Below are 22,251 nucleotides of genomic sequence, written 5' to 3' on the forward strand. Positions count from 1 at the left end.
GTCTTAAAATATTCAAAAGTTCAAGTAATTTTTTTAATATTTAATAGCTGTATCCTGAAAAATCTGTACTGTAACATTTCCAGTATTATATATGCAGATTTTTGTGAAGCTCTTCAGAAGGATTGACCGCTAAAAGCCTTACAGTTTACTTTAGCTATTCAAACATAAACATGCGTAATCAACCAAACATTATGTCAAAAACTGATGTGAGCATAGCAACAATTTCTTTTTTCTTTAACCTGTTGTGTGTTCATGTGTTTCTGCAGGGCAAGCAGCAGGTGTTGCGGCGGAGCAGCGTTGTGCGAGTGGAGCTGGCTGAGCTTAGTGCCGAACTGGATTTGGACATCCTCAGCCGCCTGGAGAGCCTCAGCAAAGCCTTCAGCTACTGTCCCAATCAGACGCCTGGACCAGGACTCGTGCAGGTCAGTGGAATAGATTTATTCTGTGAAAAAAATAAATGAGGTCACCCAGAGAGTACGAACTGTGTATCGTGTCTTAGGTCCAGACCATACAGAGAGACCTGCTGTTAAAAAAATCCCTCATGGTTACTGGATCTGAGGGGATACTTAATCTTGACATCATTAAAGGCTATAGAGTTTATAATTATAGTAATATGTTGGTAATACAAGCCACTGAGGCTCAGCCTCCAAAAGACCGTGAGCAGAAAAGCATTCAGATAGAACATAACATTAGCAGCTTTGTTCAGAGTCATAACTTTTTACTTTCTGAAGCTCTATGGTTGAAATGCTTCCTAAAATCCATGTTCACATGTTTTTCCTCCTACTGCCCTCTTAGACTCACAGCACCGAGCTCAGCTCCTCCTTCACCCTCCTGTCGCCTCACGCCGTCCTCAGACTTCGTTTCCCCATACCTGATCTGCAGCCCCTCCCAAAGCGTCGGCCTCCAACCCAGAGGGCGGTGCGGCAGGAAACCTTGGTGTTGGAGATGACAGAGTTTGAGCTGAAGCACCAGGAGGCCCCAGACCTGCAAAGTGAGCAGACTACACCGGGACAGCCGTGGGCCCCCTGCCTCACCCAGCTGCTGGAGGCCTCCTTCACCGACCTGCACGGTGGGAACACACACAAGTAGTTGTTGCTTCTCAGTGAAGATTCATGACAGGAGGAACCAAAGCTAGATGACTAGATTACTGACCACTGTTTAGCAAAGACAGTCCGATGTACTTTTAGTGTTAAATTTAGTTATTAGGGACTTCTGGAAACAATAAACTGTAACTTTAATTTTAAATTAGCGCTATATTAAAAAAAAAAAGAGACCCTGTGTCTTTCTGTACATAAAGTTATGTTATATACAAGTGTCTTTTATAATGAATGCAGACATTTTCATATCTGGCGTTTTATATTGATGTACCCATCCAAGTTGTGTTTTTACCGGCTTGGTTTCTAAGATTATAGTTTAGTTAATAATTCCTTTAGTCTGATATTTAGAACTCAGTTTAATTTCCCAATGTCTTGTGTCTCACCAGGGTCATATGAGGGCTGGGAGGGAGGCTCTTTCCCTTGTATCAGAGTGAGGAAGAACCGGGACACTCTGCCCAGGTTAGTCCTTCTGATCATCAGTGGATCAGTGATTCATAAAAGGAGTCACAGACTCCATCTTATGATGCTCAAGAAGACCATCAGAAGAACACAATAAATGTGTTTTCAGCTATGGGAAGATTGTAAAATATAATAAAAATGTCAAGATCTTTAATAAACTGAATTAGCATTTCCTCCTTTTGAGGCTGTGACCAAATTGTCTTCTCTTCAAATATTCACCAGCCCTTTTTTTCAGATACAGAAGCCAAAAGACAATATGTGTAATTCACGAAATTTGAGATGCTGAACTACATGTTTTAATTTTAACTTCACTGTTCAGGAGTCTGGTTCTTTCAGTACCGATAAGGAGTAGCAACACTCGTGAGACAACTGAAGGCAAAGCTGATTTTCTTCATTATTCTTTCTCATCACTCATAGTCAGCTTTCCTCACGTCTTTGTGAACAGGATATCAGTGCGTGTGCGTGGAGGTGAGGCTCAGGGCCCAGCAGCTGGTCTGAGTGGCATGAACCCGGGCCTCATCAGGGACCTTGGTGCCGCCTTCTTTGAAAGTCACTGTGAATTCAACGACAAAACGAGCTCTCCTTTTTCCTCCAACCGCACCATGTTTGAGACTGAGGAGGTGTGCTGGCACACACAAAAACATGACACATCCCAGTTTATAAACCACCCCAGCCATCCATGTTCCTCCTCGCCTCACCTCTCCTCCCTGTGTGTTTCAGATGGTGATTCCAGCCGACCCAGAGGAGATGCGTCAGTTTCAGGAGCAGTGTGTCGCTCAGTGTCAGTGTGCTGTGGACATCAGCATGCCACTAGCTTATATCCTGCTCCCCAGCAAACAGGCCTTCCAGAGCATCTATAACAGGTATGTAAAAAGTATCACAAGACCACTGCTTGCCCTCCCAGTTTAGAATAATCCAGGTGTCCTTAAAAAATATGGACTCTACTTTTTTTAAACTCTTAAGTTTAATATTCAAAATACAAACGACTCTTATAAAGTCTTACAGATGCACTCTACCTGCCTTGACACACAAAAGATTCTGCTGGCTTTAGGTGTTAATAGTGTCCAGTGCTGGAAACATTTAAAAGTAACTTAATACATAACATGTTACTGCTGATAAAAAATTATGTTGCATCATTACTTATAGATGAACGTAACTCATTAAAGTTTTGCATCACCAGAGATAAACTTGCTCCTACAGTTTGCTCATGAGCGCTGGTTATATGTGCAGAGGGAGTCCAGCCCGAGTGTACCGACTTTAGCTGATTGTGTAGCGAGTTCATACTGGTAGTATTTCTTCCACCACATAACCCAGAACGAGCTCCTTCATTTCCCTCTGAGCGTCTCGGAGCTGTACTGTTAACGCAATTCTCCGTCTTTGAGGTGCTCGTGTCAAACGGACTTTGCTCGTTATATTAATACCTCTTCCAGCTTTGTTCCTATTTTCATCCTTATTTTGGTCTTAAATCCTGCCTCAGAACTAACAGTAATTTCCCCTCACCCGTCCCTCTGTCCACAAGGATCAATAATGATCTGTTGATGTGGGAGCCTCCCCCGCCTCCTCCCCCCTCAGCCCACAGCCCCGACCACAGTCGCCATCACCAGGACGAGTTCCAGCTCTGCAAGTCGGCCTTTAGACTGGGTAAGTTTGGCTCATTTGATGGAAAACTTGAACATATTGTAGATTTATTAGACATAATAACCTCTCAGGTCATCTTATATTAAGTATTTTATTATGTTTGGAGAATTTTTCCTTCACTGATGACTAAAATTAAACAGACAAAATGTTTTTTCCTTCGTCTTCTCTCGTGCTCTCTCTCTGCTGTAGACTCTGACTCAGAAGAGGACGAGTGTCAGTACTACTTGGCCAGTGAATCATCTGGAAAGTCGCATCCGATGGCTCCTCGTCCCAACCACAATCTGAGCCTTCTCTCCCTCACTGTGATTATCGGGAAGGGTCGCCTCCAAGCCAGGACAGACAAGAAGGTGGCCAGAAGACAGTGAATTTTGTGGATTTTAACTGCATCAGATACTAATTATTAAAACCTTCCAAGATTGTTTCTCTTAAACTACAATGTGTTGGAACTTCTTATTTTTAGCCTTTCAAGTCAGGAGATGAAGATTTAATGACTATAAAGTAGTTGTAATCAGATATCCAACCACATGTATTTATCGAAATCTATTCATAGTTACTATCATCATGAAGATGTGTAAAATGCTTTTCCATTGTTTACTGTGTATCTGTCATGTATTGTTCTGCTGACACTGATGTTATTGATTCAGGAGGACCAGAGTCACGGAGAGCTCGTGCTTGATCTGGAAGGGGGGAAGATATTCAGTGTAGCGCAGCACCAAAATGACCCCAATCTCAGTTTCCTGTGTCTGGAGAGCAGACGAGTGGAGCTCTACCATCGAGGTGCGCATTGTGTTATTTAAAGACATTTAGTTTCAGCATGGTGTGTGTTATGCACTAAGTATGCAGTTAACTTTTTCATATGCCACACAAACACAGCTGTCTTGAAGGACACCCCCATCCCGCAGCGGTTGGAAATGCCCAGCTTCATGCCCCCAAAGCACCTGGACCTCACCATCTACCCCACAGAGGTGGGAGTGAGCAGTGTGAGCGGCAGGGAGGGAGAGGTGCAGATGTTATCCACAGCCATCAAAATCACACTGGACCCTCAGAGAAATGTCAAGGCATGTCCTCATATACCTGATAGTGATGATGATGATTGTTATTGTTGTTGTTTTGGTTTTTTATTTCTTGTTCTCTTCACAGGAGTTCCTCGTTGCCCTTCGCCTTCAAGGTGCCACCATGCGACATTACATGACGCAGACTAACCACAGTTGGCACGAGCAGGTAAGAAGCTGAATGAATCGCGCTAAAGAGGCACAGCGGTGCAATGGTTTGTCTCCTAACAGCAAAAAGGTCCTCAGTCTGAATCCACCAGCTAGCTGATATGGAAGCCACTGAAAACAAAATAGCATTTTGCTGAATTTGAAATCTAGAGAGCTAGCTCACTGGTTAAGCAGGCGACCATATCCCATATCCATGCAGCAGCCTTTGCTGCGGCTCTTTGTTATGTGTTGTTACCCCTCCCAGTCTCTTTCCTGTCTATCTTTTTCTGTCTAAATCAAACAAAAATGTTTAAAAAAAACTTCTGAGGAAGTCAGAATTTTGACTTGCGGATGGCAAAAAATATATATTTTTCTGTGGGGGGGAAACAAGCTTCTGTAGGCTTTTTGTGTGGAGTTTCCATGCTCTCTGCATGCCTTAATAAGTTCTCTCCAGGTCGTGCGGCTTCCTTTTGCAGTCCAAAGACATGCATGTGAGGCTAATTGGTGATTCGAAAATGGCAACAGGTGTGAAAATGAGCATGAATTTGTCTTCTTGTTCTCTGGGTTAGCCCTGCCATGGACTGGCGACCTGACCAGGGTCTACCTGCATCTCACCCCTTTGACAGCAGGACAGGCTCCAGCACTGCTGCAACCCTGAATCCTGAATTGGACATTTCGTTAAGAAAATGAATGGATGTTTTTGCTATTCAATTTTGAAGTATTTGGATTAGAAATTTCAGCTGTCATAGAGAAAAAATGTCAGATTTGCTGTTTTGCAATTCAGGAAATATCTTTTTCTTCCTACACTTGCTGGTTTTTGGCATTCTACATTCTACAAAAAGAAATCTGCACAGATTTCTTTTTTCTTTTATTTTTGAACTGGTTAAAAAGGACTGAATGGAAACTAGACTAACACATTATTATTGTATTTATTTTTTTTAGTGAGCCATTTTTCCAAGTACTTGGAGTAAACATCTTCTCTCCTGCCCTCCCTTCTGGGACACTATCATAAAGAAATGACTGCTTTCAGTTCTAAAAACATTCCCTGCTCAGACTGCAAGTTTTTCTTTCTTGAGTAGAAATAATGCCAGCTAAATGTCAGTTTAGACTCCGCTATAGTCCCAGAGCTCCTTCCATCGTGAAAGAGTTTTATTCTTCTATCACTCTCCCTCTTTGCTTTTATTGGCTCTTACAACAACAGGACGCTTCTTTTGCTGTGTTGAGTTTCCACAGTTACTCTGGTTCTCCCAGCATTTCTCTAATCTGTGTGAAAATGGCTGAAAATAGCTACCAGGAAAACACAGGCTCTGTCTTACTCTAGTTTTGGAAGCACAATTAAGCCCTCATTTTCTTCATTTTCTGCACCATCAGTCTAAACACTGATGCTGTTATTATTTTATAGCCACTATCTTGTGCAGTTAACATATAATTCACGATTATACATTAAGAAAAAACATTTAAATTGCTGCATCAGGGAGGTTGCAGGCGATTTAGAAAGTGCTGTAATCACTGATGTAGATGTGGTTTAGAGGAGATGTGTGGGGGAAAGAAAAAAAAAAACTTGGACTTCACAGATTGATTATACAGGTCAGATTAATTGCACTGCAAATGTTTCTGTACAGGAAATGAATAAAAAATCCAGACAGCTGAAAACGGCTGCGAGTGTGGTGGCAGCTGCTATTAGTCTATTACCGGCTCTGCCAAAAACATCTTCTTGCTCCCAGAAATAATAAATAAGTATATGTTGTTACACCGTAGACAGGAAAAAAATATGATTTAAGATGGAAAATTACATAACTATAATGAGCTTTATCCTGCAGAACGTGTAAATGTGGTAATTAAACCGGTAGTTAAACCATTTGGACTGAAGAGAAAAATAAAAAGCGCACTCTACACAAAGAAGTCAAATAAAGTGGATAAAGTCTAAATTTACTTCATGACCTGCAAACTGTTCCAGCTGGTTGACTTCCTGGATGTCATCGACGATCCTATTCTGGGATACACCGCGCCGGCCGTCATCACTGTCCTCCACACGCACCTCGCTACCTGTGCTGTTGACTATAGGTATACACCCAAAAGAGAGGTTTTGTAAAATAATGTGGACATGGATTTTGTTTTGTTTTTTTCTCGTTTTACACCCTTGTTTCATATCTTGTTTCTCAGACCCCTGTATCTGCCCCTGCGAGTGTTATTCACAGCGGAGTCCTTCTCTCTGTCCAGTAATATCATTGTTGACACTGCCACCTTCCACCTCAGGTACTCGACATAAAGATTGTCCATTAAAACGATAATCAAAAACGTCGCTGTCAGTTTTTGTCACAGTGTATGAATCGTTGGGAGACCTTTGTTCATTTTTGTTATGTTGCGGTCAGATTCATCCTGGATGATTCTGCTCTCTACCTCTCTGACAAATGTGAGACTGAAACAGTGGACTTGAGGAGAGGTAAGGGACTTCAGATGCCTTTTGGAGCTGTGTAAAAACAGGGGTTTGGTTTGGGTTTCCTTTTTGGATTTTATCTGTTAGAGTTATTCAGGACTGTGTGCTGAGGAACTCCAGTGAAGCTTAGATGAGAAGTAGCATTGTCTTTTCTTATCTTGCATGCAATAAACTAATCAGTGTCTTGCGATATCAGAAACTAACAGGGGACCGAATCATTGGCCGTGCTGTTCAGAATGACAGATGACTGAACAGTGAAAATGGTTATCCCAAGTTTGGCGGTCTAGTATTTTTAACATGAGGCCTGTGAGACTGATATTAGAGCTGTTTAAGAGTAATTTACCACCCTCTGAATGGTTTTGGCCTTTAAAGTGGTGGATCACAAAAAAGTATGATGTTAAAGGGAGGTAGTACCCTCAGCCAATCAGAAGAAAGTAATCTTGAAGGGTGGAAAAGGGGGTTAAAATGGTTTGTTTCTTTATTGAAGCTCAGTTTAACATAAAGATTAAGATTTTGAACTGTTAATTATGCTCCAGTAGGGTCCAAGAATAGAAAATAAAAATATGACTGGAACTGGGCCTAAAAGGTCATCTTTATGCTGAAAAGAACAGCTACATCCACTATAATATTGGGAAGCTGAATGGCCAATAGAAAGGTTACTTAATATGTACTTTTTCCAAAAACAGGCATTCTGAAAACTGGTTTGCCAGTTTAAGGGCCTGTCCCGCAGTTATTGTTAGTAAAATAAACAAAAAAAATGTGTTGAAATGACTACAAAATAAGCAGTTTCCTAATAAAACCACCGCGTGTTTGTGTCACACAGACTACGTGTGTGTCCTGGACATTGACCTGCTGGAGCTCGCCATCACCACATGGAAAGGCAGTGATACGGGAAAGCTGGTGAGTGCCCACCGTGTGTTTACTTACCTTTGTCTCCTTCACCCTCAGCAGCCGTGAACCACAGCAAGAAAAAAAAAAGAAAAAGATTACTGCTGCCAGCAAAATATGTGAGCATAAATAAAACATCACAATTTAGCGCAATTATCTTCACAAACCACTAACAAGCACAGGCTACATGTTTATAAATATTTTGTTTGTTATAATGAAGTTTAAATACGATAAAAAGCTCCAGGTAGCAATTTAGGACTATAATCCATTTCAGCTGGGCAGGAAACCAAAACCAGCCACAGTAAACAGGGCCTCCCTCCTCACCGATGCAATTGTCCTATAACCAGGTCAGTGAGGACATATTCAGGGTATAATATGAAAAATGTCTGTTTAAAATCAATTAAAAAATGCTCTAAATGTCTATTCTCGGTCTTTATTTGGGTGTATTTGCTCTGTTTGCCCTTTTTTAATTATTGTTTTCCTTTTTATTAAGGTTTTAAAGTTTTTATGGGCTGTAATTAGACAAAAATATTTTTAGATCCCCAGGCAATACAGACAAACAAACGAAAGAAAGAAAGAACAAGAAAAAAAAAAGATGGATAAGAGTCATTACAAGTAAGTTAAATATTCAGATAAACAAGGCATCAACAAAGCATAATAATGCAGCCATAATAAACAAACAACCTCATCAGCAGCGGCTGTGGCTCAGGAGGGTAGACCGGGTCGTCTACCAATCAGAAGGTCGGTAGCTTGATCTTCAGTTTTCTTTAGTCTCCGTGAAGCATCCAGGAGTGTGTGTGAATGATCGGTTTAAAAAGCGTGTGTGTGTGTGTGTGTGTGAATGAGGCTGGTAGTAAGGAAGTGCATTGAGTGCTTAGTTAGAATAGAAAACCTATATATACAAGTACCCGTCCATGTTCTTGATTATGCCAAGCTCAGGTTTTCTGTGCTGGAGAAATTGCATGCAGTATACATTTTTAAATAGATTTTTGACTAGAAGTTTTTAAGTTTGTAGAATATTTAAAGGCACAATGAATTATATTGGGGAAGAAAACTCCCTTCAGTCTTAATTGAGAATTATTGACTCACTGAAGAACATATCGAACGGCAGAAAAAAAACCTAAATCCCTCTGATGTAAATAATAGAATTAGTAGATACATTTATGGGAAAACACCCAGAAAGTAAAATGAAGGATGGGGATATGGATGATGTATTTGAGAAAATGTAAAGTAGAAAATATGTCATGAAAAGGAATCTCTTTTATTTTCTTTCTTGTATTAATTTACTATAAATTTAAAATGAGATACACAAAAAAAGTAGATATGTACAACATTAATATCTGGTAATAAATTAGAAATAAACTATTTCTAATGCATACAAATATATGCATTTCTTATACCCCACCTATCCTTTTCCCCTTTATAGTATTTCTATAAACATGACTTTTAAAAGTTGTGATTTTTTTTCTCTTTTATGTATAGATTGAGGTTTCACAATGAAAAATTAAGTTAATACGTAAATAAAAAAAATTATACATTTTAAGGATTAAAAGATGTTAGAGGTTAAAAGGATTTGATTTAATGAAGTTTCTGAATAAACTCTGCCCACAATAAAACTCTTTATTTCTGTACCATTACACATTTTGTTAACATTTTTGACAAAAGTTCTCTCATCTCTCTTATGATCTTCCCTCTTGTGTCCCCACTGCCATCGTCCTCTCTTTATTCTGCAGTCCCAGCCGCTCTTTGAGCTCCGTTGTTCCAACAATGTGGTCCATCTGCACACCTGTGCAGATTCCTGTGCTGCCCTCGTCAATCTGCTGCAGTACCTGGTCTCTCAGGGCGACCTGCACCCGCCGCCACGGCACACCTCGCCCACTGAAATCGCTGGACAGAAATTACCAGTAAGGCTGGTGAAATGTGGAGTGTATGATGTTTACTTTAAAGATGTGATAAAATGGTCCAACATACCAATGTTGTTGTGTCGTTATGTTATTAGCTGTCAGAAAGTCCAGCGTCTATGCTGCCCTGTCCTCCCGCTGAAACCGCCGAGATCAACCAGTACGACCTGGCTGACGCCTTAATCGACACGGAGAAGAGCCACAGAGAAGAAAGTTTAGAACCAGGTACTGCAGAGTTGCTCTGTTTATAACCCCTGGGATCATCCTGACAGACTATAGTTAGGTAAAATTATCCTGTTCCCATGTGTGTAGACATGCTTCACTTTACACACAGGAGATGGCTTAAAAACTTAATTCAGTTCCTTTTTTTTTTTTTTTTTTTAAATGATATTGTTTGAGTGTCTGAAAACCCCAAAAATTCTTTAGTGGGAACGGTGGCATTCTTTGTATAACAGGAGGTATTATGGTCTGTATAGAGTACCAGTTTGCTAAATATTTACATCTGATTCTGTCTGCTTTCATCCAGGTTCACCTTCAATGCCGAGAAGCTCCCCCGTCTCCGTCTACCTGTTCCCCGATGAAGCCTCAAAGCACGGCCCCTCTGTCCTTCAGGGGGAGCTTGACGGGCTGGTTGCCACAGCGACAGAGGCGCAGGCAGATATGATGTCAGAGGAAGGCTCCGAGGGCTCCACCGACAATGACGACTTCTGTATCCTGGAGGCTCCCGGCATGGGCATCCCTGTGAGGGTCCCCTCTTAGCTTTCACTTCCCTGTCACCTCTCATTCATGAACCCATTTCAGACTCTGCGCTCACTCACAAAATGTCTACATGTGTGTTTATTACAGCCCCGGGATGGGGAGCCCACGGTAACAGTGCTGTGCGAGGGGCCCATTAGAGTGAAGGACAGCCATTTTTCCCGGCCACGTGGCAGCTCAGACCTGCTCCGAGCCCCGAGTCGCTTCCCAGTGCCTCAGAGTAGGGTAGTTTTACGGGAGATCTCGGTGGTCTGGCACCTTTACGGGGGAAAAGACTTTGGAGGCAGGCCTATGTCTCTGCATGCTCAGAACGTCAACAGGTAACAATGCACATGGATTCTTTCATGCACAGACACCGATGGTTATCATATAATTAATTATATAAATATTAAATAACTGAAACATTAGTATGGTGATTGGTCCAGTCCATACAAGGTTTTTGAAACTTTTGTGTACATAGTTTGTCAGATTTATAGTTTTTTGTTTTTGTTCTCCTGTGTGTGTGTGTGGGTGGGTGCACCTCTCTGCAGAGGTCGTTCAGTGCCCGCTGGCGTCCGTGGGTCACCTTCTCGCTCCGCCCCCTCCTCTCGACCGCAGAACTCTTGGCGCTCGGCTGGAGGCATCGGCCGTCAGCACAGCCTGCTGATGGAGATACAGCTCACCAAGGTACACTAATGCACTGATATCACTGGTTTGAAAATGTACGTTTTTTTAAATACATATTGGCATACAGACATATATCACTGTACCTCTGTCTCAACACGTGTCTCCTGTTTTGTCCTCCAGGTGTCGTTCCAGCATGAGTCCTACCCGGTGGCAGTAGCGGGGCAGGATGGGGAGGGGTCAGCAGCACCTGTGGTCGGGGTCGGTCCCGGTGGTGAGCAGCCGCTCTCCAGGCAGGTGTTCATCGTCCAGGAGCTGGAAGTTCGAGACCGACTGGCCTCCTCACAAATCAACAAATTCCTCTACCTCTACACTAGTGAGAGCATGCCCCGCCGAGCCCACTCCAACATGGTGAGACAGAGAGACGGAGGGTCTTTGATTAGAAACTGAATTTTCTGTCGTGCACAGCATCTGACTTGGAGTCAAACCATCCTGATGTTGTAAATCTTTACTTACTTTGTGCACTTTCTATTTAGCTTAGCTTTAATGCAGTTAGGGATATGATGAACAGACTTTGAATGATAGTACTCATGTGGTGTGTCATTTTTGTAGTTGACTGTGAAGGCCCTGCAGGTGTGTCCTGAGTCTGGCCTCGGGGGACCAGAGTGCTGTCTCCGGGTCAGCCTGCTGCCGCTGAGACTCAACATCGACCAGGTAACTTTTGGGACTGAATACTGAGAGCTGCTCTTGAAGCTCGTCCATGAGGTGGTGGCACAAACAAAACAACTCTTACTGCAGAAATTATTTTGAGTACAGATGTATTAAATCTGTTTGATCATCATAAATGAGCCGTTTCACACTCCACAGATGTTTCTTTGTAGCTCAAAATTCATTCAGTACCATTCATTCTGCTGTTTGTACTGCTCCCATAAAGTCTTCACGTCTTTTCTTATTTTTTTCTGTTTGTTGTGTAGGACGCACTGTTTTTCCTGAAAGACTTTTTTAGTAATCTAGCTTCCTCTGTTAATCCTTACCTGCCTGTGGATCCTGCAGCTGAAGGTGAGCTCTGCCAGGTCTTTTATCATTCATTTCTTTGATGTCGGATCTGCCGAGCTGATTTTTATGGAGTTGTAGCCTTTTTCTTGTTCATCGTTGTGGCACGATGAATTTTAATTAGCTACAGAGTACATTTAAATGATGACTGAGGTGAATTTTTAGCATGCTAGATTTGTGACCTGTTGTAATTTCTCTGTTTTCAGTGAAAGCAGATTTCTCCCAGAAGGGGTCTGAGGATCTAGAGATGGCTGCTGCTGCAGGTAGTCTTGGACCCGACCTCACAGCTTCTGTGGAAACTACCTACAGTGAGCAGAGTTCCTCTTCTGCCGGCTCCAGCGCCTCCTCTGACCAGCCAATCTACTTCCGGTATGTAGTGACTGAAAAGAGAGTGAGAAATCTAGAGAAACAGAATAAAAAAGAAAGAGCAGAGAATACTGTAAAGATGATGTAAGTTACTAGCTAGGAAACTCCTATGTTACAGATTCCAAAAAAGAAAAATCACCTCTAACAAATTAGCTTAAATAGAGTAACTCAAAGACTAAAAGTTTCAATGATTGATAAAGTTTCCCGCTTCTTGTCTCCACCCTTTTCAGGGAGTTTCGTTTCACATCTGAAGTGCCTATTTGGCTCGACTATCATGGCAAGCACGTCGTCATTGAACAAGTGAGTGGTCATTCAGAGATCCTGTCTACTAATTCAAACAAAAAGCTGAAGGGTTTAAATGATGCGTTTTCACACTTGTTGTTCCTCAGGGGACGTTTGCAGGGATTCTGATCGGTCTGGCCCAATTAAACTGCTCCGAGCTGAAACTGAAGAGGCTCTGCTGCAGACACGGGTAAAAACAAACAAACCAACAAGCAAACCTTTCAGTTATTTTTCAGTAATTTGCCCTAAATTTGCTGTTAGTAGTTTGACTTTCTGAGACTTTCTGCATGTTCCAGTCTCCTCGGGGTCGACAAAGTGATTCAGTACGCCGTCACAGAGTGGCTGACGGACATCAGGAAGAATCAGCTGCCCGGCATCCTGGGAGGTGTCGGACCCATGCACTCAGTCGTCCAGCTGTGTAAGTTGCTTTTGTTTTCTGCAAACATTTTTACAGCTGCTTTCCATTGTTGCTTGGATTGTGGTTCATACTTCCTCTCTCCTTCATCCTATCCAGTCCACGGAGTGAGGGATTTGTTCTGGCTGCCTATAGAGCAGTACAGGAAGGATGGACGCATCATTCGAGGTCTCCAGAGGGGGGCAGCGTCCTTTGGTACCTCCACAGCATCTGCTGCTCTGGAGCTTAGCAACAGGCTGGTGCAGGCTATCCAGGTACTCTGAGTGCAGATCATGACTCTTAGTTACACAGACGTTAAAAGCCTGAAGGTAAAGCACACACATTCCTAATATGCCAATAACTCTTCTGGTGTCTGTGTACCTCTGTGACAGGCTACAGCAGAGACCGTGTACGACATCTTGTCTCCAACGCCTCCTCTGAATCGCTACGCCATCACCGAGGGCCGGGCCATCTCTAGTCGACCTCGAAGAGTCGCCCAGCCTGCAGACCTTAGGGAAGGAGTGGCCAAGGCCTACGACACCGTCAGAGAGGTACGTGCCCAAATAGACGCTCTTAAAATGTAGAAAGAGTTCGTGGGTTAGAGGCCAGGGTTAACCAGGGCTGAGGATGAAAAGAAAATATCTGCAGCTACATCTATGTTGGTAGAAGAGGTTAAATATATGTTAAAAGGCCTTGTAGAAACTTCCACATGCAAGAATGCAAAGGGGGTTGAAACCCTAAATTTTTAGACTAAACTGTCTGCTCTCTTTGCTCTCCAGGGAGTGATTGACACGGCCCAACAGTTGTGCGATGTAGCATCCCGCGGCCACGAACAGAAAGGTCTCCCCGGAGCCGTGGGCGGCGTCCTGCGGCAGATCCCGCCCACTGTAGTCCGACCTTTAATAGTGGCCTCTGAAGCCACCTCCAATCTGCTGGGTGGCATGAGAAACCAGATCAAACCGGACGCCCGGAAAGAAGATTTCCTCAAGTGGCGCACAGAGGACGGCCAAGAATGAGGACAGCTTTTTGTGTCTGTGTGTGAGGGAAAGTGTGTGTGTGCGCGTACGTGTATACGAGAGTATGAGATTATGATCTGGGAAAGTCTATTCTGTGGGAATCCATGGGTTGTGTGAGTAGCTGCATGTGTGTTGTGTCTAAAAAGAGTCAGCGTGTGCTCCAATGCAAAAAAGAGAAAAGGAAAGAAGAAGAAATTAAAAAAAAAATGACTAACTACTGCTGCAGTTCCTGACGCACAGTGTTTAATGTTGCTCCCACATACATAGACGTGCAAGACTTCATTTTTCTGTTCGGCATTCGCTCGTTTTCCCGCTCTCTGTAACACACTAGTGTTTTTCTTCTTAACGTCAGTGCAAACATATCGCCGTCACTTTCTGCCGGCTTCATTTTCAGTGTGACCCGGGTAGAGGGGGCAGGTAAGATTATCACGCTCTGTGTTTCTTCACTCATTTGTGTGCTCTGAACTGTGATGCTTGAAGCTGTTTGTAATTTGAAGCAGCGATTTCAAGCACGAGTTGCACGGAGCGCTGAGAAGGGATGTTTATAACTGAGAGCAGCTTCACTTTAATGAGCTTTCTGCAGATGAGTGGGGGGTACCTGTCTTTGGAGGGGGGTTGCCATGTGTTAGTTTTGCTCTCTTTGTGCTCATAATGGAAACTGAAAATATTTTGATCAAGTGTCCTTTGCTTAACACCCTTGCAGATGGTACAAAGCTGTGTGATTGGTTTAGCTGTGACTCCCACTATGCACCCGCTACCCTCAGTGCTGTTATTCGTGCCATAAACCTTACAGTGTCCTTTTTAACTAGTTTGTGTTGCCTTCCTCGGATCTGTACCTCATCCCCTACTCAAAGCTCAGCACATACAGTGGCATACCTGACTGAACAGAAACAACGGGTCACATGAAGTCTCTAAATTTTGTAGCATATTGGATTCTGCTCGAGCTTCACGAAGATGAACGTTTTTCCAAGCTGACGTCACTGCAGCTCTCCTGTTAAATGTCAGATCCTTGGATCTCAATTAGCCCACTATGTCCTCAGAAGTCCTCTGCCCACATCTTTAGTTGCCTTTCTGCATTGATTTTGTAATTGTCTCTTCTTCTTAGTTTTTTTTAATATTATTATTATTATTTTGTTAAAGCATAAGTATTGTCATATTTGTTTTCAGAGTAAGAGTAAGGAGGTATGTGAATCTGGTGAAAATGGAGGATGGAAAAATTAGGGTTAAAAATGTTTTACATTTTCTTTTTTTGTTTGTTTTTAATCAGTGTGAGGGACGCGTGTCCCTGTCTCTGTGTGTGTGTGTGTGTGTGTGTGTGTGTGTGTGTGTGTCTGTCTGTCTGTGAATGTGTGAGGATGAGAAAATGTGTTTGCGCGCATGATGCACGTCTGTGAAGGTGACAGGTTGATGCTTGTTACACCTCTTGCGTGTAATTACTATTTACTATATCATAAACTGTATGAATGACCTGTATAATACAAAGATGAGGATTATACAAAATTAATAGAAAAATTAAAAAAATTTGAGTATAAAAACCGAACAGCTGTCTGCCTTTATTTATTGTATTTTTAATTATTATGATTCTTATTATTGTTATTATTATTTATTTATTGTATCTATTGGTAATTTAAGCAGTGTTGTTGCTGTACAGTTTGTATACTGTGGCATTTCAGGAACTTACTTGTAATTACTTGCATCCAAAATGATGGCCGGTATTGTATCTTCACTTGTTTAAAAAAAGTTAAGACTGAAAGTAACTCAATCGTGAGCTGGTGCAGTAATAAAACCTGTAAGTATGTACTGGTGCATCAATAATTATATTGCACATCCTGAGTATTGATAATATTTTTATAAAATATACTGAGAATAGTGTATTTACATATATTTATTTACTTTTTTAACTTTTTAATCTATTTTATTACTTCTTTCTCTGATAATTGTTGTGCATGTTGCGTGAGGTAACGGCTATTACAAAAAAAAAATCGCACTTTAATTTTTACACTAAATACATAATAATGGGTGATTCTATATTTGGAGGAAAATTTAGACTTCAAAAATTACAAAAGACAGAGAAACTTTGTAATTTTCTACTATGTGTTTAAGAAAAACAAACACACAAACGGTTTGAAACTTTGTGGAAGTGGAAGTAGACCAAAGGTCACCATGTGTAGACCTTCTACCCATGGTGTTCATGTCCCTTCCTCTTGGTCATCTCTCTGCTTTGTCTCCTCCTGTCCCAGGCTAAATGGGTGTTACCGAAATCTACAAAATAAAGGATATATAAATTTCGCTGCCAAAAACGGATTTTCCAGAAACTTGCAGTGCAAAATTACTGTTATGCAATATATATATATATATATATTAAAATACGTTAATATTATTTAAACACATTTAAACTGGTTGGATCGTTACAACAAACATGGAAAAAAAGAAAAAAGAAAAGAAAAGGTGGATTTATAACTTACTTTGTAATTTGACCTGCAGTTTGTTACTGCAGAAGTAGGAACAAGAGAAAAAGCAAAAAAGAGGGGTGTTCAGAAGCTACTTTATATATTACATATTTTGGAAACATTTTTGTGTAATTATTTGTTTTAGTATTTTTGTGGTACGGAAAATGTGCCTTTATTTAAAAAATTACCCCTAATAATAAATTAAAAGCCACTAGGAATCAACGGAAGCTTTGGGAATCTTTTATGCGACGTACCGCCGTCACTTCCGGTGCACATGTAAACTCCGCAGCGTGGTTTACGTGTAGCTGTTAGAGTGTTTGCAGTTTTCTGGCTTTTTAGCGCCTGTTTGTAAACATGAAGCTCCTCACGCACAACATGTTGACGTCTCACGTGAAAGGGGTCACCAAGGGATACCCACTGCTCATCAAGGTAACCGCGAACACCTGGACAGAAGCTAATTCTAAAACACCAGAGCTCACCGAGCTTATCGCGACACACGTTCGTGCTAACGCCGAGTTCTAGTGTTTAGGGTTGATTTATGCAGCAGCAGTTAACAGTTCGCTTTTTACTGTAAGGCTAAGACCTGAAGGATTAGAGAGAAACCCTAAACAATCAGATGTTTTCCCTCTGAGCTGCATTTGGCAACAGTGGGAAGGAAGAACTCCCTTTTAGTTGGGAGATCCAGGCTCAGGGAAGGGAAGCCATCTGTTGTTTCTCTGCGGTTTTTATGGCTCATATCTTTGCTATTTTGGTAAATAGGCTCTAATCGACATAATTTATGAAGGGGTCATATATAAAATAAAGAAATGTCTTATTAAAAAAAGACATTTTTAATGTCAGACTCAGGGAGCGCTTTTACCTCGATAAGAATATGGAAAAGTAACTTGATAGGCTTGGTAAGGCTTGATATTGTTATAAGTCAAAAATTAAGAACAGTTTAATTACCAACACGAATCCAGGAAGAGTTAGCAGGGTCAGGAGTAAGAGGAGAGTAATAATAGGAGAGTACAGAGAGACGAGGACAAAACCCACACTATCAGAGAGAGAGAAAACAAAACTTAATGACATCAATTAGTGGGATAAAATGTGTGTAGAGTGGAAATAATCTGAGCCTATTGCAGCATAACCTGATCCAGCTCCAGCTATAATCTTCATGATGATGAGAGGTTTGAAGCCCTAATCGTAAAGGTAGTCAGTATAGTGCTGAAGGCTCTGCCGTTTTTTCTTCTGCAAACTCCAGGAACCGGAAGTCAGCCTGCGCTCTGAGAGCCAGGTGCTGGCATGGGATGAAATGGCACTATAAGATCACTACTGGGTCTTCTACAGTCAGAAGTATTGGCACGAAATGAAGTCTGTTATTTAAGTTTTTATAGTTGATACTGCAGCTTCATCACCACACATCCAGACTCAATGAGTTTCTTTTGCAGAGCCTTCATACTTTTACATCAGCTGATCTGAGATCAGTTACAGGTACATACATACACAAATTTTATTTTGTTCACACGAGTTTACACTTAATTGGCGTTAAGCCTTTGTAAGCCTACGCAGGTTTTATGTTTTTATCTTTATATATAAAATGAAATGTGCTGTACAAATAAAATTGCCATTACACGCTGTAACAGTTGCTGAATCACTGAAATGCACTTTACACTGAGCATTTTATCACGTTGTCTGATTTCTGCTTATGTGAATCGTGTGTGACTGTATCTACATTTTTATGCAGCAGATGGCAGGGCAGCACTCCTAATGTCACTAACCTCTGCTTCAGTGACAATAAAGCTTAATTCCAATTTTATTCTTGTGAAATCCAGTGTAAGATTTTAAGTAGTAACGATTAATTAAAAATATTCTTTTCCTGGTACACACGACAGAGTGGTTGATAGTTACTGCTGCTGTCCCCTAAACTCCTTTCTTTCATTACAGTTAAATGTAAAAAAGCACAACAGAAATTGGATTTTCAGGGATGTTAAGACGGTATGTTCTGTGTCTTTCATGAAACAGTATATAATGCGCAACATTAAAGTTTCTCATCTATATGATTAATGGTTCAATTTGTGGACTCACGGTGCGTGTTTGAATAGGTTAGATGAACATTAAACTCTGCGTTCTCTTTGTGAGCCACAGGTGAAGGTGACGAGGGGAGTTGTCAGCGATGGATCAACTGGAGTGGGGCGCTCTGGTCCAGGCAGCGGAGAAGTGAGTACATCACAGACTGCATTTTGTGAAACTGTATGGGGTGCGAGTTGACACTAGCTGCACAAACGAATTTATAGCATAGTCACCGATATTAGCGATTGTCGGAATCAATCATCATCCAACGTAAAACTACAGCTATGCACCAGCGCATCTGCTTTATATAATATCATTTACAGCTTTAAGCTTTAGGGCTAACTAAAATAAGACAGATGATATTTATTCAATAGGAAATTTGCAGTTGTTGGTAAAGGAAATCCTTGCTAGCTAAAGATATACAGGACACGGAGTAATCTCCGATCTCACCTTCTGATAATCAGCTTCTGCGACTTGTTCACTGTGTATAACTTTAATCTCAGCCAAACGATTACTCAGGACTAAAAAAAAAAAAAAAAAAAAAAAAGCAGAAAAATTTTTTATTTAACTAAGTGACTCATATAATAAACCTGAGTCGCGAAGCGGCGAAACAATTGCGGATCGTGTTCGTGCGGCCAGCCCCGCTAGTATCGAGCTAGGGGTAACGACTCTCCGAAAACGTCGGAGCGCTTTTGAAATATGTGGTGTCCTATAACTGAGCCATATTTGAGGTTTACACAGCTACATCTCGCCTGGAAATAATAAACGTTATTTGTGACCCGAAAGAATAAAGAGTAATATAAAACAACTAGCTACTGCCATGTTGAAACTAAGTGGGCCGCGCTCTGAATTCGGGACACAGGCTTCTTCTCGGGGTTTACGGCGAGCTGGCATCTGTAAAGTTGCCAATCTTCTTTTCAGCCGTTATGACACTCTTAAATCTGCTACTTCTGCGTCTTTGCGATCTACAAAGCGCAACGACACGTCGACTATTAAATCAGTCGTCGACAATTTTGATAATCGACGTAATCGTGACTAGTCGACAAATCGTGGCAGCCCTAGTGTGAACGAATGAATGTTTAATGGACTGGTTACCTGTTCAGGTTGTGTCCTGCCCCTCACTCTGTTTGTTGGGATGGGCTCCAGTGAACCTGAGCTGGATGAGTGGTTAAGAAAACGATTCAAAGTGGCATAAAAAGAAAAGGAGAACTAATATTCAGTGAGCACCCTTTGCCTTAAAAGTAGCATCAGTGCTCGGCACGCTTGCTTCTTCAGATGAATAATAAGGGAGGTTGTTTTGAGTGTGTGTGGATTTCTTCTCCCTCTTCATGTGACCACAGGCTGAATAAGGTTATTTTTTATGACGCTGGCTTTTATGTATGAGGTTGTTGTCAACCTGGCGATACTGCATCAATCTAATTGATCCATAAAGCGTCACAGGACTTTGTGGGGTGCATGTTGTAACGTAAACACCCGATGCGATCCTTTTTCTCTCTGCAGCTGGGTCATCGGCAGGACCTGCCAGGCGAGCTGGTGCAGGACTACGAGAAAAAGGAAGACTTCCTGAAGAAAGTGCACCGAGTGCTGTTAGAGGTAAATGGCTCCAAGATGTCAATTTTCAATTTTTAAGAGCGCGATAATGTGTGCGGATTTTGCACTATGGTGCCACCTAGTGGTGACTTCTTGTCTGTTGCGTTGTAGGTGGAGGTGATAGAGGGCTGTCTGCAGTGCCCTGAATCAGGACGGGAGTTCCCGATCTCCAAAGGAATCCCCAACATGCTGTTGAATGAAGACGAGGTGTAGATGGCACCGCCGCGGTTCCCATTCACCTTCTCACCCCTAAACTGTGTTTCTGACTCTGGACTGCGTGCATTCAGAGACAGGCTGGACTCTGGCCAGAGTTGGAAAACGGGCCACTGGTTTGGTTGTAGTTGTGGCATCTGAACAGCCGGTGCCGCCAGTGGAGAAGAGTTGACGATTAACAGATGGAAACGTTCCCTGAGAGTAACCCCCAGTGCTTTTATTTGTATTTATTTTTGTAACTGTTTTGACTCCTTTCTTGTTTTTACTTGTCTTTTCTTTTTTCTTTTCCTTTTTCAATAAAACTGTCCAGATTTTCATGACAGCCAGAGTCATTAGTGGGAAATATGGATTCAGTTATATGCTAAAATATAACCCTGAGAGGCTGGCTCTGAACCCCATCCTGCGTTCTGCTAAGGGCCAGATGACGTGGCAGTGGCTTGTCTATATTTGGCTTTGAGGAAAAAGAGGCAGAAACGGCAGGGAGGCAGGCTGGAGGTTGTTTTTGAGGAAGTCTTTCTATTTTTTTTTTTTTTTTTGTCCTTGAAGCCACATATTACAGCTCTCATGCACGCACGCACGCACACACACACACACACAGAGTCAGACACAGACAGAGAAAACACCCCACCTGGGCATGCTCCTCTGATCTGAGATGGTCCGTGATATGTCTGATCTTTGTAAGATCGCTGACAGGAGGATTTGAGTGCCATGTTGACTAATTGGGCGTCTTTCATCGTCTTCTTTCTGATGTGAAGCGGCAAGCAGTCAAGTTAGAGCAGGAGCCTGTTTGTTCGAAGGCGCTGTTATCATTTTTAGAAACACTGCCAGGACAGACGACGAAGGGGGAGGTTGCCCTGACCAGAAGCCTAAAGGCAGCCTGAGTCTCTCCTACCTTTCCCTTCTACTTACAGCAATTACAGGCCTCCACCCGCAACTATAATAACGGTATAATGGGATGGCAGCAGAGCAGCAATAAAAGCCACCCCTGACAGATTAATAGTCCTCTCTGAGTTAGGAGCTGTAATTAACAATAAGACCGAAGAGGAACAGAGAGAAATGTAAGGCGCTAGATTGAAAGCTTAAAGAGATAAAGATTTTTTTTTTAAAGCGGGGGATCGACTGCCTTTGGAGTGATTTAATAAAATTCGGAGTAAGCCTTTAAAGTCTGCATGAACAAGTCAAAGCCTGAAATCACACCTAGCCTAAAGCTGCATTTTGAAATCAGCATTTTCATGTTGCATAAATATTTAAAAGAGGTTTCACAGTTTGGGAAATGGGCCTTTTAGCAGAAATCGATACCACTCTCATCTGGCTCTACTGGCAGGTGACAAATGGCCATCAACAGGAGCGCTGAAACTCTTAAATTTACAGTTTTTATTGTTGGATTATTGATTGTCGGGATCTGTGGGTTTCTAGAGACGTAGCTTGAGAGTACTGAAGTGGTTGATCACCGCTTTTCTAATCTAAACTTTGCATTTCCCTTTTAGTATTTTTGATACAGCTGTACGCAGGGCTTCTTGACTTTACTGCATTTTCACAGGTTTTTAGGAATAATTGATTGAAGGCGTCAGAGCCCAGTGATGTTTCACTCTGTGGGAGTCACAGATGTAATACTGACATTTAACTCCTTGCATGCACTCACGTCTTTAGGTACACCTGTTCAGCTGTTTGTTAATGCAAATAGTTATTTAGTGAATCACAGAAATACAATTCATTTAATATGAAAGAATGAGGAAGAAAGGTTATTTAAGTGGCTTTGAACATGGCGTGGTTTTAGGGCTGGTCTGAGTATTTCAGAAACTTTGGATCTGCTGGGATTTTCTCCAAACAAACAACCACCTCCAGAGTTTACACAGAATG

At 41.8% G+C, this 22,251-nt stretch overlaps 2 protein-coding genes across 3 annotated transcripts in view; both read left to right on the forward strand.

The window, feature by feature from the left end:
• atg2a (autophagy related 2A) overlaps positions 1-15,629 on the forward strand; it is a 29,019-nt gene extending 13,390 nt beyond the window's left edge. For both annotated transcript variants that reach the window (XM_040015529.1, XM_040015530.1), the window contains 29 exons: positions 267-422; positions 796-1,069; positions 1,484-1,556; positions 2,002-2,176; positions 2,277-2,419; positions 3,076-3,197; positions 3,384-3,541; positions 3,839-3,971; positions 4,068-4,252; positions 4,335-4,415; positions 6,351-6,457; positions 6,557-6,649; positions 6,766-6,836; positions 7,654-7,730; positions 9,452-9,622; positions 9,718-9,844; positions 10,146-10,360; positions 10,466-10,695; positions 10,906-11,041; positions 11,162-11,389; positions 11,591-11,692; positions 11,953-12,037; positions 12,238-12,400; positions 12,628-12,697; positions 12,787-12,869; positions 12,976-13,097; positions 13,194-13,348; positions 13,466-13,624; positions 13,853-15,629. In XM_040015529.1, coding sequence (XP_039871463.1) covers positions 267-422; positions 796-1,069; positions 1,484-1,556; positions 2,002-2,176; positions 2,277-2,419; positions 3,076-3,197; positions 3,384-3,541; positions 3,839-3,971; positions 4,068-4,252; positions 4,335-4,415; positions 6,351-6,457; positions 6,557-6,649; positions 6,766-6,836; positions 7,654-7,730; positions 9,452-9,622; positions 9,718-9,844; positions 10,146-10,360; positions 10,466-10,695; positions 10,906-11,041; positions 11,162-11,389; positions 11,591-11,692; positions 11,953-12,037; positions 12,238-12,400; positions 12,628-12,697; positions 12,787-12,869; positions 12,976-13,097; positions 13,194-13,348; positions 13,466-13,624; positions 13,853-14,089 — 4,131 coding nt within the window. In that variant the 3' untranslated portion in view covers positions 14,090-15,629. The remainder of the gene's footprint in view (positions 1-266; positions 423-795; positions 1,070-1,483; positions 1,557-2,001; positions 2,177-2,276; positions 2,420-3,075; positions 3,198-3,383; positions 3,542-3,838; positions 3,972-4,067; positions 4,253-4,334; positions 4,416-6,350; positions 6,458-6,556; positions 6,650-6,765; positions 6,837-7,653; positions 7,731-9,451; positions 9,623-9,717; positions 9,845-10,145; positions 10,361-10,465; positions 10,696-10,905; positions 11,042-11,161; positions 11,390-11,590; positions 11,693-11,952; positions 12,038-12,237; positions 12,401-12,627; positions 12,698-12,786; positions 12,870-12,975; positions 13,098-13,193; positions 13,349-13,465; positions 13,625-13,852) is intronic.
• A 1,146-nt stretch (positions 15,630-16,775) lies between these two features.
• Positions 16,776-20,713, forward strand: trmt112 (tRNA methyltransferase subunit 11-2). The gene is given in 5 exon segments (XM_040015557.1): positions 16,776-16,968; positions 18,657-18,682; positions 18,685-18,732; positions 20,085-20,181; positions 20,290-20,713. Coding segments are annotated over 5 exon segments (348 nt in total). The 5' UTR covers positions 16,776-16,893; the 3' UTR covers positions 20,392-20,713.
• Positions 20,714-22,251: the final 1,538 nt, after the last annotated feature.

This window comes from Simochromis diagramma, unplaced genomic scaffold (genome assembly GCF_900408965.1).
Source record: "Simochromis diagramma unplaced genomic scaffold, fSimDia1.1 OVJJ01000685.1, whole genome shotgun sequence".
Classification (NCBI taxonomy): domain Eukaryota; kingdom Metazoa; phylum Chordata; class Actinopteri; order Cichliformes; family Cichlidae; genus Simochromis; species Simochromis diagramma.